The following is a 15,659-nucleotide window of genomic DNA, read 5'->3' as shown; positions in this document are numbered from 1 at the left end:
AAATAGGTCTCTTATTGGTTAGCCCTGCTTCTGTGCACGTTCTCGCAGTGCCATTGGCTGATTCAGGAAAGTGGGACGGGTGAAGGAGGGACGGTGGGGTAGAGGGTCAGGGGTTAGCGGGGCCGGAAGTGAGTGCAATAAAGTTTCTCCTGGGAGGCCTGCCCAGGGAGAAAGTTGGAGCGGCGACCTAAGGAGGAAGTGGCGTGATCCACAACCAAATCAGCCCGCGGTGCGGTGCGGAGACTCCATGAGGCACTGGTGAGTTGGGACTTTTTTTCTCCTTAGGTGACCCACTCCTCCACCCCGGAACCCCTCTCCCGGGACCCTACTTCCGGTCTTCATTTATAAGTCCCGCCCCCTGAGACCCCCTCCCCGGAAGTCCCACCTCCCAGCCTCAGGGGGCTGCCTGAGCCCTGACTTGTGTTCTACTTATTGTCCCCGACCCCACCCTGACGCCCAGCTTTCCTGGCAGTGCCACCCCTAGACATGCTTCCAAGCCCTGCTACAAGAAACTCCACGTTAGTCCTTCCAATTCCCCGAAACTCCGCCTCAGCGCGACGATTCTCTGCTAACTGCTGCGCACCAAAAACCCTAGCTCCCAAAAGGGCAAAACTCTGCCCCTCGGAGAACTACTGTATTCCAATTCGTGAGGCCACGCCTTTCTAGGGGCTCCGCCCCTCCAGAAGTCCCGCCTCTTCCTTAATCCACGTCGTCGGATTGCCCAGGAGCCTGGCCTCCTAGAACTCTCCAAAACACGGGCCTTAGGGGACTACTGTCCCTCAGGAGATTTAATCCTTGTGGAACCCAGGTCTTCACCTCAGAAGCTTTGTCTGCAACCCCAGAACTACATCTGCTCACATTTCCCTTTTCTTCTTCTCCTTTGCGCTTGGGCTCAGTTTTCCTGAGCTTTGCCGAAGTGCTCTGCCAGTGGGAAGTCAAAGTTCCCATCTCTGGGTCTGAGGAGTGAGAGATTAAGAGACAGCCCTTTTCCTCTCCTTTACCCCCTTCCAAGCGTGGCTGCCCGAAGGGGGCTGGGCTTGGGGTTTGGCACGAAGGTGGGAGACAGACTTGCTCATAGATTTCTGGCCCCACTCCCTGAGTTTCCCTTCCCAGAAACAGTTGTAATGTTTCATACCTGTACCAAGGGATCTGGTTGGGTAGGCCATTTATTTGACGTGTGACAGGAACAAAAGTTTTCTACCATCAGAAAACGGCGTCTTAGGTGGGTGTAGGGGACAGTGACCTTTTTGGTGGTTGATTTTTTTGTTTTAGGGGCTGCTCAGCCTCCACCACTTCTCTGGCTCTTACCCTCCCCCTAACCAGTTCTTGTCTGGGCATTCCTTCTGGTCCTGCTTGCCCAGCCTTCCTTTCTGGAAACATTCCTGAGGCTTTCCACATTTCCTGCTACGTCTGAGAAGGCACATGCAGCTTCTCCCCCACACCCAATCACCCGGACTCCCAGTAGACAATCTCCTTTTACAATCTCCTTTCTTTCTATGTAGAATGAGCCCTATTTCCTCTTTCTTTGCTTCCAAATGCCCACACCTCTTGGTCATCCCCTGCCTCTGAATGCTGCAAGCTCCTACAGAACGCCCATCTCTGAAAGGTGAAGACATCCTGGTGTGTGTTTGCTCGTGTCAGGGGTGTGAGGTTATAGCAAGCAGAATCCTTTTCTCATGCTCTCTATAGCTGAGTGCTGAGCCTTAGGAAATAAACTGATAGAATTCCTTCTCAGGAGTGGTGAATGAAATGACAAAGCTCTCCTCTGATGAGGACTAGGAGGGGGTGAAAGAGCTTAGCATAGTATCTAACATGTTTTAAGTGCTGTTATTGTTAATCGCTACAATCATATGATTATTTGCATCTTTTTATCTTCTCAAGTAATTTAAGGGTAGGTAATTCAGAGGTGAGCTTAGGGGGTATATATATCTTACTACTTCCTTTTTGGTCACTTTCCAAATTCCTCTATGGCCCCCTCAAGCAGAGCTGTGGCAGGAAACTGTGGGTGGAAGGAATGGGTTTGGGATGGTTCCCTGCGTCCAGCCTCAGCCCATCTCCTCTTGGCACCCCTTTCTCCTGTACTTAGCACAGATTTGTCTTCTGCCCCCTCTGTCCCTTCGTGGTCTCTGTTTCACTTTCCCACCTCCTCCAGCCAGACTTTGACCCTGGTATGAGAGGAACTGTGTCCCGTGGTGGACACATGGGCCCTCACCAGTCACCACTGCAAAAGGAGGAGGAGCTCACCTTAGTGTCAGTGCCCTGCCTCCGCCCCTCTCTTCTACCCTTCACAGCTGGCTTTGCTAACTAGGCCTGTGGAAAAGGGGGCAGAACAGTGCTTATCTGTGAGCTACTATTCCTTGGCATGGTAGGTGCCACCAGCCTGCCCTCTGCTCTAGCTCCTCTTCCTTATCTCACCAGCTGTGCCCTTCCTCTTGGCCCCTCTCTGTACCTACTGGGACCACTTTCTTCCTTTCTCCATTTTTTTTTTTTTTTTTTTTTTTAATTTAGTGATTTTAGAGAGAGGAAAGGAGAAAGGGAGGGAAGGAGAGAGAAAGAGAAACATTGGTTTGTTGTTTGACTTATTTATGCAGTCATGGGTTGTTTCTTATATTTTCCCAAAACCTTGGTGTATTGGGAAGATGTTCTAACCAACTGAGCTACCCAGCCAGGGCTTCCGTCCCCATTTCTTCTTAAGTGATTTTAGAGAGAGAAACATTGACCAGTTGCCTCCTGTATGCACCAGGGATCGAACTCAAAACCTAGGTATGTGCCCTGACTGGGAATCGAACCTGCAACCTTTCCGTGTATGGTCCGTTGCTCCAACCAACTGGGCCATCCAACCAGTGCTCCTTCCCCCATTTCTTTAGCTCCTACCCACAGCTGTTGTAGCTGAGGATGCTAATGGCCCAGGCTCCCTAGGGCTATCACCCCTCGGCTTGATAGTGGTGGGGAGGGGTGGCCAAGGCTGGAAGATGGGGGAAATTTGAGTGTTCACCTGAACAGGAAGGAAAATGCTGAGCTCAGGGATCCCCTCCCTTTTCCACCCCCAGCTGCCTCTGTTTCCTCCCTCATTCCCTCACTACCCTCCCTCAGCTTCCTGCTCCCTTTGGCCTGCCCTTGTCCGGTTTGGATTGAGTCAGACCTCCTCTTATCCTCCTCCTTTCCTTCTCACTCCTCCATCCTTTCCTCCCACCCCCACTTTACTCCCCAGATACTAGCTGTTTGTATGGGGGTGGGGGTAGGGTAGGGATGGGCCAGGATAGCTCTGCCTCTCCAGGAGTTCTAGGTTGGGCCAGTGGTGGGGGCTCAGCCCCTCAGTGCCTGTGAGTCAGCACTGTCTTCGGGATTGGTCTCTCCCCTTAGCTTCCCGCCCTTGGGGAGGAGCCAGGCAGCTCTAGATCCAGCCTGCTCTTCTCTCAGCCCGAGAAGAGGCTCCACGCTGGGCGGGGATGGTGCTGAAACGGTCTGGGTCTGCGCTGGGGGAGTCAGAGGAATTGGAGCCACTTGTTCCTCTTCCTTCCCAGGACCCTTGAGATCCCTGGGCCATAAAGGGCCAATCAGGCTAAGGGCCTGGGGATGCCCCCTGCCTGGCCCCCTTGCCCTGACTGGCAGGGGGGCCAGGCTGGGCAGCAGCCTCCCTCACTCCAGCCATGGATCTCCTGCCTCCCAAGCCCAAGTACAACCCACTACGGAATGAGTCTCTGTCATCGCTGGAGGAGGGGGCTTCAGGGTCCACCCCACCGGAGGAGCTGCCTTCCCCATCAGCCTCTTCCCTGGGGCCCATCCTGCCACCTCTGCCTGGCGATAGTCCCACTACCCTGTGCTCCTTCTTCCCCCGGATGAGCAACCTGAAGCTGGCCAACCCAGCTGGGGGGCGCCTGGGGCCAAAGGGGGAGCCAGGCAGGTTGGCCGAGGATGGGGAGGGGATCATAGAGGCAGCCATGCCAGACTCAGGCCCCCTGCCCCTCCTCCAGGACATGAACAAGCTGAGTGGAGGCGGCGGGCGCAGGACTCGGGTGGAAGGGGGCCAGCTGGGGGGCGAGGAGTGGACCCGCCACGGGAGCTTTGTCAATAAGCCCACGAGGGGCTGGCTGCATCCTAACGACAAAGTCATGGGACCCGGGGTTTCCTACTTGGTTCGGGTGAGTGAATATCCTCCCTCCCAGACCCCTCCAGTTCCTCTGCTCACTCTAGCTTTGCTGGAGTCTCTTTTTCCCTGCTCTTCCCCGGCAGCTCCCTTGGTTTCCGTGTCCCTTTTCCTAAACCTGTCTCGTTCCTTCTCTGATTCTGCAGCCCCTTCTATCTCTGCCTGGGCCCCCTTTCCTTCTTGTGACTCCCCTGCCCCACCCCCACCCTGCCATGCCTAGCACCATGCCCAGCCCATGGGAGGCCCTTAGTAAGTGTCGGAATGAGTGACTCTTAATTGTTCCCTCCAGTCTCCTCCCCTTTTCTAGAGATGTCACTTCATCCCACCCAATGCCTGTCGTTCCTCTCCTGATTCTCTTCCCAGATGTATGAGGTTCTCCCAGCTTGCCCTTTCCTTCTTTACTCATTCCCTGTTGTCTTGCATGTTGTGGGCTGTGGCAGAACTTATTCGGACCATGGAGAGAAAAGTCCTAGGACCCTTTGGGAAGGGGTTGGGGGGAGGCTGCTGACTCATAATCCTCCCATTCCTCTCCTCAGTACATGGGCTGTGTGGAGGTCCTGCAGTCAATGCGTGCCCTAGACTTTAACACCCGGACTCAGGTCACCAGGTTAGTGGGGAGGGGGGCAGAATCTGGGAATCCTGAGGCTAGTGAGGGGAGGAGGGGAGTGGGTCACTTGGTGATGGGGTTGGTGATGGCTTATCTTTGGATGGTAAAGGGGATTGAGAGAAAGTTAGAGGAGTGAGTCTAAGTCTGAATGAAAAGAGGCAACTCTGGCCTGGATCCTTCTTACTCATCCAGCCTTGGGAGTTGTTGGAGGAGGTGGCAGAGGCAGCTGGCAGCTGGAGCTTGAGTAGAAAATGGGGGTAGATGAAAGGTTGCTGCTGCCTTTGGGAAGGGAATGGGACATTTGGTAGCTGGAAGGGGGTGGGGCCAGTCTATTGAGGTCCTAACCCAATCAGCCAGGAAGCGGCCTCTCAGTGTCATCAAATATTAAAGGCCCTTAATTCAATCCTACATGACAAAGAGCCTGGAGTGCCCCTGGAGTCTGGCCTGGCCTTCCCCTCCCCCAGCCCTGTGGCAGCCCCAGCAGAGTGAGAAGCAGGCTCTGGGTCTGAGTACCCCTCTTTCCCCAGGGAGGCCATCAGTCTGGTGTGTGAGGCTGTGCCAGGTGCTAAGGGGGCTACAAGAAGGAGAAAGGTACCTGGGGTCAATGGGGTTAGGGATGCTGCTGGGAGATGTGGAGGGGCAGGGCAAAGGGAGAAGGCCAAAAGGCAGGAGTGTGGGGGTTCTGGGTGTTGGGAACCCCACCTTCTGAGACACTTGGGCACTTCCGTAGCCCTGTAGCCGCCCACTCAGTTCCATTCTGGGGAGGAGTAACCTGAAATTTGCTGGAATGCCAATCACTCTCACCGTCTCCACCAGCAGCCTCAACCTCATGGCCGCAGACTGCAAACAGGTTGGTGGGGCCGGGCAAGGGGACCAGAAACACTCATGGGAGGGCTAAGTGGGCACCTGGCCATGTGGGTGAGAAACTAGGAGAGAAGGCTTGGGAGCAGCAGGACAGTAGGAAAGGAGGTTATTAGGAGGACATGGGGTAAGAAGCCAAAAGGATGGGACTGAGTCTTCAAGGTTCTGGGCTGGGGTGGGGGGTGCTCAGGTAAGCCCTGAGGCTGCCTGACAGACATCATCCCCTTTCTTCTCCATCCCCTGCCCTAACCCTCAGATCATCGCCAATCACCACATGCAGTCAATCTCGTTTGCTTCTGGCGGGGACCCGGTGAGTAGGGGAGCAGAGCAAAGCTGGTGGGAGAAGAGTAAGGGACAGGGATTGGGAAGATACTGGCCAGAGAAATGGGCATGCTAGATGGAGGCGATATCTGAATTGGACTAGTATTTAGGGGTCAGGAGTGAAGTAGGGCTATCAGATTTAGCTAACTGGCCTCTTTTGGCTCTGTCCACTCCAGGACACAGCTGAGTATGTTGCCTATGTTGCCAAAGACCCGGTGAATCAGAGAGGTAAGGCATGGTAGGGAGCGCTGGGTGGGGCTGGCTGTCCATGAGGCAGGTGAGCAGGACCAGGAGGAGCTAAGCAGGAGGAGCTCTTGCTGAGGACGAGGGCTCTTGTCTGCACCTCCTCCCTGCCTCAGAGTTCACTGACAGCCTCTGCTGTGCCCCCAGCCTGCCATATCCTGGAGTGTCCCGAAGGGCTTGCTCAGGATGTCATCAGCACCATTGGCCAGGCCTTCGAGTTACGATTCAAACAGTACCTCAGGAACCCGCCGAAGCTGGTCACCCCCCATGACAGGTGAGTGGGTGAGGAGGATGTGGGGCAGCCAGCTCTTGGGCCCCAGACCAGAATTGGGAAAGTATGTCTGTTCCCACACTTGAGCTCAGAATGGTTCAGGGAAGGAAATAACCTGTGTGCCCCCGCTTCCCACTTCCTGCTATTCTTACGTTTCCTGTGGCTATTGGCAAAATCTTTCGAGGTCCTGCCTGCTGCAGGCCAGCTCTTCCCTCATTTCTCTGTGGTGGAGCTATAGTCCAGGACCTCATGTTGCAGCCTGTCCCTGGCTAGATGGGCTTTTTATTTCCAGCTGCCTCGTGTCTGGCCTGTCCCTCTTTTTTGCCCATTTCTCCATCCTTAGTTCTTGATTTTCCTTCCTCTAGAAGCCATTGAAAGTTTGAGTGAGGGAGGGTGGCTCTTCCCTGAGCTCCTTACCGTTCCTCAGGCCAGTAGGTATTGAGTATTTAGAAGAGGTTAAGATATTCTGAAGCACCCCTCCCTGCTGCTTAGTGTTTCCCCTTTATTTTTAGGAGACAGTGTAATGGTCAAGGGCATGAACTTTAAAGCCAAACCTGAATTTACATCTTAGGTGAACCACCTTTCGTTGGGAGACCTTGGGCCAGTCTTTGCACCTCTGACCCTCATTCTGCTCCTCCATAAAACCGGGAAAGGAAATAGTACCTCTCTTATAGAGGTGTGGGGATGATGAAGTGATCAAGTAAAACACCACCTCGGGCAGGGTTTCCTACCCCAAAGGAAATCCTAATACGTGGCCATTGTTCTGTCCCCCCCCCCCATCCTCCCACCCACATTCCTCACTCCCTCCTGTTCCTCCCCTCAGGATGGCCGGCTTTGATGGCTCAGCCTGGGATGAGGAGGAGGAAGAGGCACCTGACCATCAATACTATAATGACTTCCCGGGGAAGGAGCCCCCTCTTGGGGGGGTGGTGGACATGAGGCTTCGGGAAGGAGCCCCCCCAGGGCCTGCTCGACCCACTCTGCCCAGTGCCCAGACCTCCAGCCACCTGGGAGCTACGCTGGTAAGTTGATTGTATAGAGGTGGACTGGGCCGGGGATAGGATTGGCTGGTTAGGGCCTCTGGTCTCACTTTATTTTTATTCCTTCAGCCTGTGGGGCAGCCTGTTGGGGGAGACCCAGAAGTCCACAAGCAGATGCCACCTCCTCCACCCTGCCCAGGTATGGAGGGGGCTGAGAGGGACAGAACCTGGGGGTGTAGGAGGCAGGCCTGGGGTCAGTGAAAGCCTCCCTTTCCTCAGCAGGCAGAGAGCTCTTTGATGACCCCTCCTATGTGAACATCCAGAACCTGGACAAGGCCCGGCAAGCAGGGGGCGGGGCCGGGCCCCCCAATCTTGCTGTTAATGGCAGTGCACCCCGAGACCTCTTTGACATGAGTGAGTGCTTCTCTTTCCATTCTGCATCTCTTGTCTTCTTACTTGGTCCCTCTTCTTCCCTGGCCTATCAGCTCTTTCCTTCCTGGCCTCCCCTCCCAGAGGTTCTGGGTCCTGGGCATGTATTGTGCCAGCTGCCTCTCCTAGTCCTCTCTCTGCACCCCCAGAGCCCTTTGAAGATGCCCTTCGGGTACCTCCACCTCCCCAATCAGTGGCCATGGCTGAGCAGCTCCGAGGGGAGCCCTGGTTCCACGGAAAGCTGAGCCGGCGGGAGGCTGAGGCCCTGCTGCAGCTCAACGGGGATTTCCTGGTGCGGGAAAGCACGACCACACCTGGCCAGTACGTGCTCACTGGCTTGCAGAGTGGGCAGCCCAAGCACCTACTACTGGTGGACCCTGAGGGTGTGGTGAGTGTGGCAGGGGTATGGGTGGGGGTGCCCTCCTGTGCAGCCCTGTTCCTTCCCTTATTTCTTGGATTTTCCCAGCTGGGTACCTCTATATGGGCCTCCCTGCTCTGAAGATGCCTGGCATTGCCTGTTCCTTCCCTTCTGACATTCCTGAGCCTGAGCTGTGTTCCCTTCAGTCTTGGCCAGTCCTCAAATTCAAAAGCTTTATGCCCAGGAGAGCTAGAAGGTGCTTATCTTACCTCAGCCCCCTTTTTTTTGGTAAATGAGATAATCATCCTGGAGAGGTGTGCTCAGTGTCAGATGGTTACAGGCTAGACACCCCAAGTCTCCTCTTACAAGTGGAGCCAGGGGCTCTTTCCTCCAGGTCAGGGAGGAGTAGATATCCCTTCCAATTTCTGATGTCGCATCAGCCTTTTCCCAGTTCACAGCCTTCCCATTCCCATGGCTATCTCTAGCTTCTTTCTCTAGAGAAGCCTCAGTGGTCAGGATGGACAGCCCTCCCACCGCTGCCATCTTTTTCTTCTTCCTCAGCTTTCTTGAATATCGCAGCTTCCTCAGGCTTGGGGGCTGAGGTCTTATTTGACTTCACCTGAATCAACCCTCTTCCTTCCCGCTCCCAGGTTCGGACAAAGGATCACCGGTTTGAGAGTGTCAGTCACCTCATCAGCTACCACATGGACAACCACTTGCCCATCATCTCTGCGGGCAGTGAACTGTGTCTACAACAACCTGTGGAGCGGAAATTGTGATCCGTCCCAGGTGCTTTCCAGAAGACTCTCTTCAACCCTTCAACTATTCCCTGACTCTCAGGACCTCACTTTGGAGTGTTCTGTGGGCTTGGCTTTGTGTAGGAGCTGTGGGTAGCATGGACACTGGGTTCAGCATCCAGCTCAGCGAGAGGGTTTGAGTCAGGAGCCTGGGGTAGAATCCTACTTCTCCCCAAACCTCACCAAAGTATTAACCTAGAGTGGCCCCCTTCCCAGGGCCTTTCCTGTGCCAACCTGATATCCCCTTCCTCAAGAAGGTGGGTGCTCAAGGCCTGGGCAGTGTGCCTCGTAATGGAAGATGTCCTGTGGTGACAGGCAGTCACCCTCCCAGGGAACGAGGAACAAATCACACCTATGGTCTATCCCTGGGCTCAGGGTACTCCAGCCCGTCTCAACAGCCTCCCTTCCCAGTGTTTAAACTTTGTGCCTTTGACCATCTAATTCTGAAGATATTTTATGCAAAGAGTTCCCGGGCCCCTGAGGTCAAGGATAGGGGTACTGACACCTTGGCTTCTGGGACTCTGTCCTCTCCTTGCTCAGCACCCCTCCAGTTTAGGTTGGGAGAACAGAAGCAGGAGTGGCAGCTGTTTCCTCTCCCTGGGCATATGCCATCTTTATGGATTGCCTCAGAGCCCCCCTCCCGGCCAGGGGGGAGATGGACCCCTTCTTTGCTCAGTGCCTCCTGGCCGAGGCCCCTGACCCCAGGGGTTTGTATATACATGTTGTTCACCCCACCCCTTCTATGTTGCATGCACGTTATATTCTACAGCCAAAGTGTAGCCCTTCCTCCTGTATCCTCCATGCTGCCTCCCTGTGCCAGGGGAGTGGGGGATGACTGAATTTGGGCCTCCTCAACTGTTAGCTCTCTTAGATGGATTTTGTGGAGGCAGGAATGGGCATTGAGACTCAAAAGCAGCAGACAATCCCCAAGTACCATCTGTAGATTTGGAACTGCATTTATTTTTTTGCATATATTTTAGGGCTGTAGATTTCCTTTCCTAATTTGTTTCCTATGGCTTATTCTTGAGCACAAAATGATGGTAATCGATTACATTTATATATCACCTCTTTGACCCTTCAAAGCCCTTTTACAACTATTGGCATTTTCCTTACCCCAGCCTGTGAGGCAGTGGGGGTCGGTAGCATTATCTTTTCTAGGAGAGACCTAAGTCAGAAATCGATTGCAAGCTAGGATGAGAAACACTTGGGCCTCTCACCGTGAGGCTGGCAGGGGGAAGTTTGGCTGAATGAGCGTGTTTCACGGGTCGGTTGGGTGGGGGGATTTAAAACCTGCGGTTACTGAATATCTTCTATAGGCCTACTCGCAGTGAGTCTGGGAGGCCACCACGACGTAGAAACCTCCCTGCCCTGTCCCTAAGGGAGAGTTGACTGAACCCTCGCCTTTTTGTTGTTTGGATGTTTTCACCGGTCTCACTTATACCAAAGGGAAAGAATCTTCATTAAAGTCCATATTTCTTCTACCTCGGTCTCTCAATCACTGTCGCTACCTATTGTTCGCCGTGGGCTCTCCGTGGCGGAGAGTGGGGGCGGCAGGACCCGCGTGGCCTCGCTCGAGCTGGCAGCCGCCCGCGAGCACTGGGGTGCGCGGGAGGGTGCGGCAGGGCGGCACCTTCGGGACCACCGTCCGGGGGCGAGGTTCGAATTTGCAATGGGGACCGCGGCCCCGAGCGGCCAGGCTTCCCGGGCGTGCCCCCTTGCGCTGCGGCCCTTCGGGTACTGTCCGACCTGGCTGGGGGGGGCGGCGATCGGCTCCCGGTTGCCCGGGAAGCGGGCCCGCGCCGCCGCCCCGCGGTACACGCCCCGCCCCCGCCTCGGGTGGTGCAGTGGTACGGCCCGCCCCGCTCGCGGAGCTCTGGGCGGGTCCAGCCCAGTCCCCGCCTCCCCCAGCCGGCTCAGTGGAGGCGGCCGAGCCGAGTTCCGGTTCCGGTGGCTGCGGCCGCGGGCGGGCAGTGAGGCTGGGAAGAACGCGCAGTTGGCGCTCCGGCTCGGCGCCTGCCCCTCGCCGCCCTCGGGGTGGCCACAGCGCGGGGGCCTGTGCTGCCCCCGACACCCTTTCTGGGCGATGGTGCGACCCGACGGCGCGTCCGTCTCCCGCCGCCGCTGACCTGGGTCCCCCACTCCATGGCCGCCTCGGCGCCGCCCCCACCGGACAAGCTGGAGGGAGGTGGCGGTCCCGCACCGCCCCCTGCGCCGCCCAGCACCGGGAGGAAGCAGGGCAAGGCGGGTGAGAGCGCCGAAGAGGGCTGGGGGCTGGAGAAGCCGAGGACTTGGGGACCTCGAAGGGAGGCTGGGCGGGTGGGAGGAGGCGGGGGTCCTTAGGCCGAGGGGCATGAAGAAGGTGGGTGGGTGAAGCCCTCCAGGGGTTAGGGGAAAGTGTCATAGATTGAGGACCCTCGGGTTTGAAGGCACGTGGAATTCAGGACCCACTTGGGAATCTGTGGGTATCAAGAGATAGGATGTCTCATTTAAAGGATGAGGCAGCTGAGAGTGTAGTAATACAATTTACTTTCCTTATTACATCTTTGTTAGTATTTCCTTGTTAAGTAAATAAGCAAGCGTTTCTTGAAGTTAGAAGAGCTCCTCCAAGCGTGGCTGGGAGAAAGGAGGTTGGGGAGCCTCAGAGAAACTTGTTTGTGTTCGCCTTTTGCTGCTCTTCCAGGTTTGCAAATGAAGAGCCCAGAAAAGAAGCGAAGGAAGTCCAATACGCAGGTGAATGGTGGTTGGTGGGCCGGAGAATTCCTAGCAGCCTCTCCCTGGAGTCTGCCCTCTGTCACTCCAATGTCTGTGTCTTGGTCAGGGACAGGGAGAAGAGAAAGTTCTCTCTCTTGCTCTTTCTGGTCCTTTCCTTCAACTTCGTGGTTCCCTCATGATAACACCTACCACTTACTTTTGCTAAGTGCCAGGGATTGTGCTACAGTGCTCTTAACAGTTTTGGGAGGTGGGCAGTTGTCTGTTTTACAGATGAAGAATCTGAGGCTTAAAAAAGTTAAATACTTGCTCTAGGGTCTTGAGCTTATTCAGTGTCAGAGCTGGGATTCCAGCATAGTTCTGCCTGTTTTTAAAACACAATGCACTATGTTGTATCTTGTTTCTCTGTTACATTCTAAGGTCCATCCTGCTTTTAGATCTGAGCTGCTGGCTGGAACCTGCCTCCAAAATGTGTAGTGTGTTTCTGGTGTTCTCCTGGTTTAGGGCTACACTTCTCTCTATGACCCTCTTTTTCTCATCTGTTCCCCCACTAGGGCCCTGCATACTCACATCTAACGGAGTTTGCGCCACCCCCGACTCCTATGGTGGATCACCTGGTTGCATCCAACCCTTTTGAAGATGACTTCGGAGCCACTAAGGTGGGGGGTGCAGCCCCTCCATTCCTTGGCAGTCCTGTCCCCTTTGGAGGCTTCCGTGTGCAGGGGGGCATGGCAGGCCAAGTACCCCCAGGCTACGGCACTGGAGGTGGAGGGGGTCCCCAGCCTCTTCGTCGACAGCACCCTCCTTTCCCTCCCAACCCTATGGGTCCTGCTTTCAACATGCCCCCCCAGGGCCCTGGCTACCCACCGCCAGGCAACATGAACTTTTCCAGCCAACCCTTCAACCAGCCTCTGGGTCAGAACTTTAGCCCTCCTGGTGGGCAGATGATGCCAGGCCCAGTTGGGGGGTTTGGCCCCATGATTTCACCCACCATGGGACAGCCTTCCAGAGGGGAGCTGGGCCCTCCTCTCCCCCAACGCTTTGCGCAGCCAGGGGCACCTTTTGGCCCTTCTCCTCTTCAGAGACCTGGTCAGGGGCTCCCCAGTCTGCCCCCCAACACAAGTCCCTTCCCTGGTCCAGACCCTGGCTTTCCTGGCCCTGGTGGTGAGGATGGAGGGAAGCCCTTGAATCCACCTGCTCCCACTGCTTTTCCCCAGGAGCCCCACTCAGGCTCCCCGGCTGCTGCTGTTAATGGGAGCCAGCCCAGTTTCCCTCCAAACAGCAGTGGGCGGGGTGGGGGCACTCCAGATGCCAACAGCCTGGCACCCCCTGGCAAGGCAGGTGGGGGCTCAGGGCCCCAGCCTCCTCCAGGCCTGGTGTATCCTTGTGGTGCCTGTCGGAGTGAGGTGAACGACGACCAGGATGCCATTCTGTGTGAGGCCTCCTGCCAAAAATGGTTCCACCGAGAGTGCACAGGCATGACTGAGAGTGCCTATGGGCTGCTGACCACTGAGGCCTCTGCAGTCTGGGCCTGCGATCTCTGCCTCAAGACCAAGGAGATCCAGTCTGTCTACATCCGCGAGGGCATGGGGCAGCTGGTGGCTGCCAATGATGGCTGATACTGGCGAGGTGACCCAGGAAAGTGCATACGTTCCTCCCTGGTCTTCCAGGATGATTGTTTCTGTGTCTGGCTCTTGGTCCTTGTCTCCACTGGCTTTCCATCCTCCAGAGCAGAAATGCAGTGGCTCCTGGGGGCAGAAGAGGAACTGAAGTGGGCAGGCAGGAGAGCCTGGATCGCTCACAATTCTGGAAACTTTCACGCTGAGATCTGCAGAGATCCAGGAAACCAAAGCCCTGCCAAGCAGAGCCATTTTTTGGTGGTTGTTTCTGGAGGCCTAGGGGTAGCGCTGCAAGAGAAAAGAGGCTGGAGGAAGATCTGGAAGGCAGGGGTGTCCCCTCTGTAGATGATGGATGCCCCCAAACACCTGTGCCTAACGCCTATCTAGCCCCACAGCTGCAGCCTTAGTTTTTGGAGTCAAGTGTTAAAAGGTTTCTGACCAGAGGAGTTAGGTCTGTTCCCATTCCTGCAATACAGCCTTTCTATGGGCTCTGGGAGACAGCTGTAGGGAACAAAAATGGATTTCCCTCTTTTCCTACTCTCCCCTTGCCTCTTCCAAAACCTGTTCAATTCTTCCCTCTCAAAGAACCAAATAGCTTGAAGAAACAGTTCTTGGCCATGGCAGTTTCTTGGTGATTTGAGGCTTCAAGACAGTAGGTAAGAGCTGCTGTCGGGACATATCTCCCTCATACCAAAGTCATTGGTCCTTTCTCAGCCTCTTGTGCTTTTTTCCTAATGATCATATTTTTTTTGCCAAAAATTGGGATATGTGGTCTGACCAGAATATTTGAAGTTTGGACAGTCCTGGAAGCCTGGACTCTATGTTGTACCAGAACCCTGCCCATCTGCTGCACGTTCTCAGCGTAGGTCTTCAACTTCTGGTGCCCGTATTCCCCCGCCTCCCTGGCTTGATGGAAGGAAAGCTTGAAAGGGCACAGAGCCCTTATACCTCATTTCTTCTGATAAAAGGATCCCTGAGCCAGCCTGTGGGTGGGGAGGCAGCAGGACCCTCATTGCTGAGGTACTGAAATGCAGTTCAGATCCTGGGTGTTTCTTCTCTCTCCTATTTGTTATATCGTTTTAGGCCTGGCGTTCTGGCTGTTGTCATTCCTCTCAGCCAGAGTTTTGTGCTGGGCTTTGTTTTTTATTTTTAAAGCACTGCCTGCCAGAGACGGGACTGATCAGGAGCCCCTCATAGCTGCTCTTTCTTACAGCTCATGCACATATTACTCAATGGGGTGGGGAAGGCAGGCCTGAGAGGAGTTAGTGGTTGCCTGGACCCGGGCATGTGCAGAGAAGACAGGTGTACTGCAGAACTCATGGGCCTGCCCAGGTAGAACCAGCAGCTTTTGATGCTGCGAAAGAAGGGGTGGCCTCTGGGCCCCTCTTTGAGTGTCCTCTCTAAAACAGCAGAGAGCAGCCCCACACTGCTCAACTTTGCCTTGTGTTTGTGGTTCTGTTTGTCCATCTTTTATCTGTTGCTATTTTTGTGCCGCCTTCCCCCATCTCAGCATTTTGTAAAGTGGCTCCTGGGGGAATGTCTGCTTAGTCCCCCCTTCACTCCAGTGTTTTGGAAGAAAGGGGTGGCAGAGATGTGATGGGGGGACAAGTCTTTTGTACGGTTGGATTAATAAAATGGCTTGAAAATCCAGACTAGGACTCCTTACTGTTTATGTGCGCAAAAGTCGGAATGAACTGTCATCACGTCTGGTGAGGGTGCTTGGGGGGCTGTATGCCCTGAGGGCCCCAGTTAGTGGGAATGGCAGACCCCGTTCAAGCTGCTGAGCCCGAGCAGAGGGAGTCCTGTGTGCCCCACCCTACCCGTGTATCCCTGCTATGAGAAAATTTCTTTTCTGAGCACATTCCTTGGCCGGGCCTGGAGCCAAGCGGGAGTTTCGGAGCTTCGGCTCCTAGGCCTCGGAGAAATAAGTGACTAGTGCTCTGCGTTTAGCGCCCACCCTTCAACCCCCCAGTTGTTTGGGTTAGGAGTCAAGTGTGGCATCGAGGGTGGGAGAAGGGGCTACACCTGGTTCAGCAGATGTCATTTTGGGATGCTTTTCAGACCCCCTCTTAAAGAAGTACCAGTGGCTTCCTTAACAATCCGCACTGAGGCAGAGTGGAGAGGGTGGCAGGAGGGCTATTTCCAACCCACGATTTGCCACTCCCCTCCCCCTTCCTGCAGCTGCCTGTGTCTATCCTGGGACCAATCTGGCCTCTGTCCCTGTCGTCTCCAGAGATTCCACTGTTTGCCTTTCAGTTTTGTGTCTTCCTCCTAACAACTAGAGACTGGGAAAGGAGGGGTGGTCACCCAGAACTCA

The 15,659-nt window shown here is 55.1% G+C and overlaps 2 protein-coding genes across 4 annotated transcripts; both read left to right on the top strand.

Annotated features, from left to right (window-relative positions):
* Window positions 1–169: 169 nt before the first annotated feature.
* SHC1 (SHC adaptor protein 1) lies at window positions 170–10,495 on the top strand. 3 transcript variants are annotated; one of them, XM_016221613.2, is made up of 13 exons: window positions 170–258; window positions 3,975–4,142; window positions 4,684–4,754; window positions 5,282–5,345; window positions 5,485–5,604; window positions 5,872–5,925; window positions 6,113–6,164; window positions 6,327–6,453; window positions 7,274–7,472; window positions 7,560–7,629; window positions 7,710–7,844; window positions 8,009–8,247; window positions 8,868–10,495. In XM_016221613.2, the coding sequence occupies exons 2-13, from the start codon at window positions 3,978–3,980 to the stop codon at window positions 8,994–8,996; spliced, it is 1,425 nt and encodes a 474-aa protein (XP_016077099.1). In that variant the 5' UTR covers window positions 170–258; window positions 3,975–3,977; the 3' UTR covers window positions 8,997–10,495. The 3 variants fall into 3 exon arrangements, with proteins under 3 accessions (XP_016077099.1, XP_016077097.1, XP_016077098.1); XM_016221611.2 differs by lacking the exon at window positions 170–258 and having other exon boundaries at window positions 3,289–4,142; XM_016221612.2 differs by lacking the exon at window positions 170–258 and having other exon boundaries at window positions 3,564–4,142; window positions 7,713–7,844.
* A 503-nt stretch (window positions 10,496–10,998) lies between these two features.
* Window positions 10,999–14,992, top strand: PYGO2 (pygopus family PHD finger 2). The gene is made up of 3 exons (XM_016221336.2): window positions 10,999–11,259; window positions 11,695–11,744; window positions 12,278–14,992. The coding sequence occupies exons 1-3, from the start codon at window positions 11,157–11,159 to the stop codon at window positions 13,340–13,342; spliced, it is 1,218 nt and encodes a 405-aa protein (XP_016076822.2). The 5' UTR covers window positions 10,999–11,156; the 3' UTR covers window positions 13,343–14,992.
* The last annotated feature ends 667 nt before the right edge of the window (window positions 14,993–15,659 follow it).

Source organism: Miniopterus natalensis, chromosome 19 (assembly GCF_054644295.1).
Source record: "Miniopterus natalensis isolate mMinNat1 chromosome 19, mMinNat1.hap1, whole genome shotgun sequence".
Classification (NCBI taxonomy): Eukaryota; Metazoa; Chordata; class Mammalia; order Chiroptera; family Miniopteridae; genus Miniopterus; species Miniopterus natalensis.
Note: the sequence above shows the minus strand (reverse complement) of the source record. Positions and strands in the feature narration are given on the sequence as shown.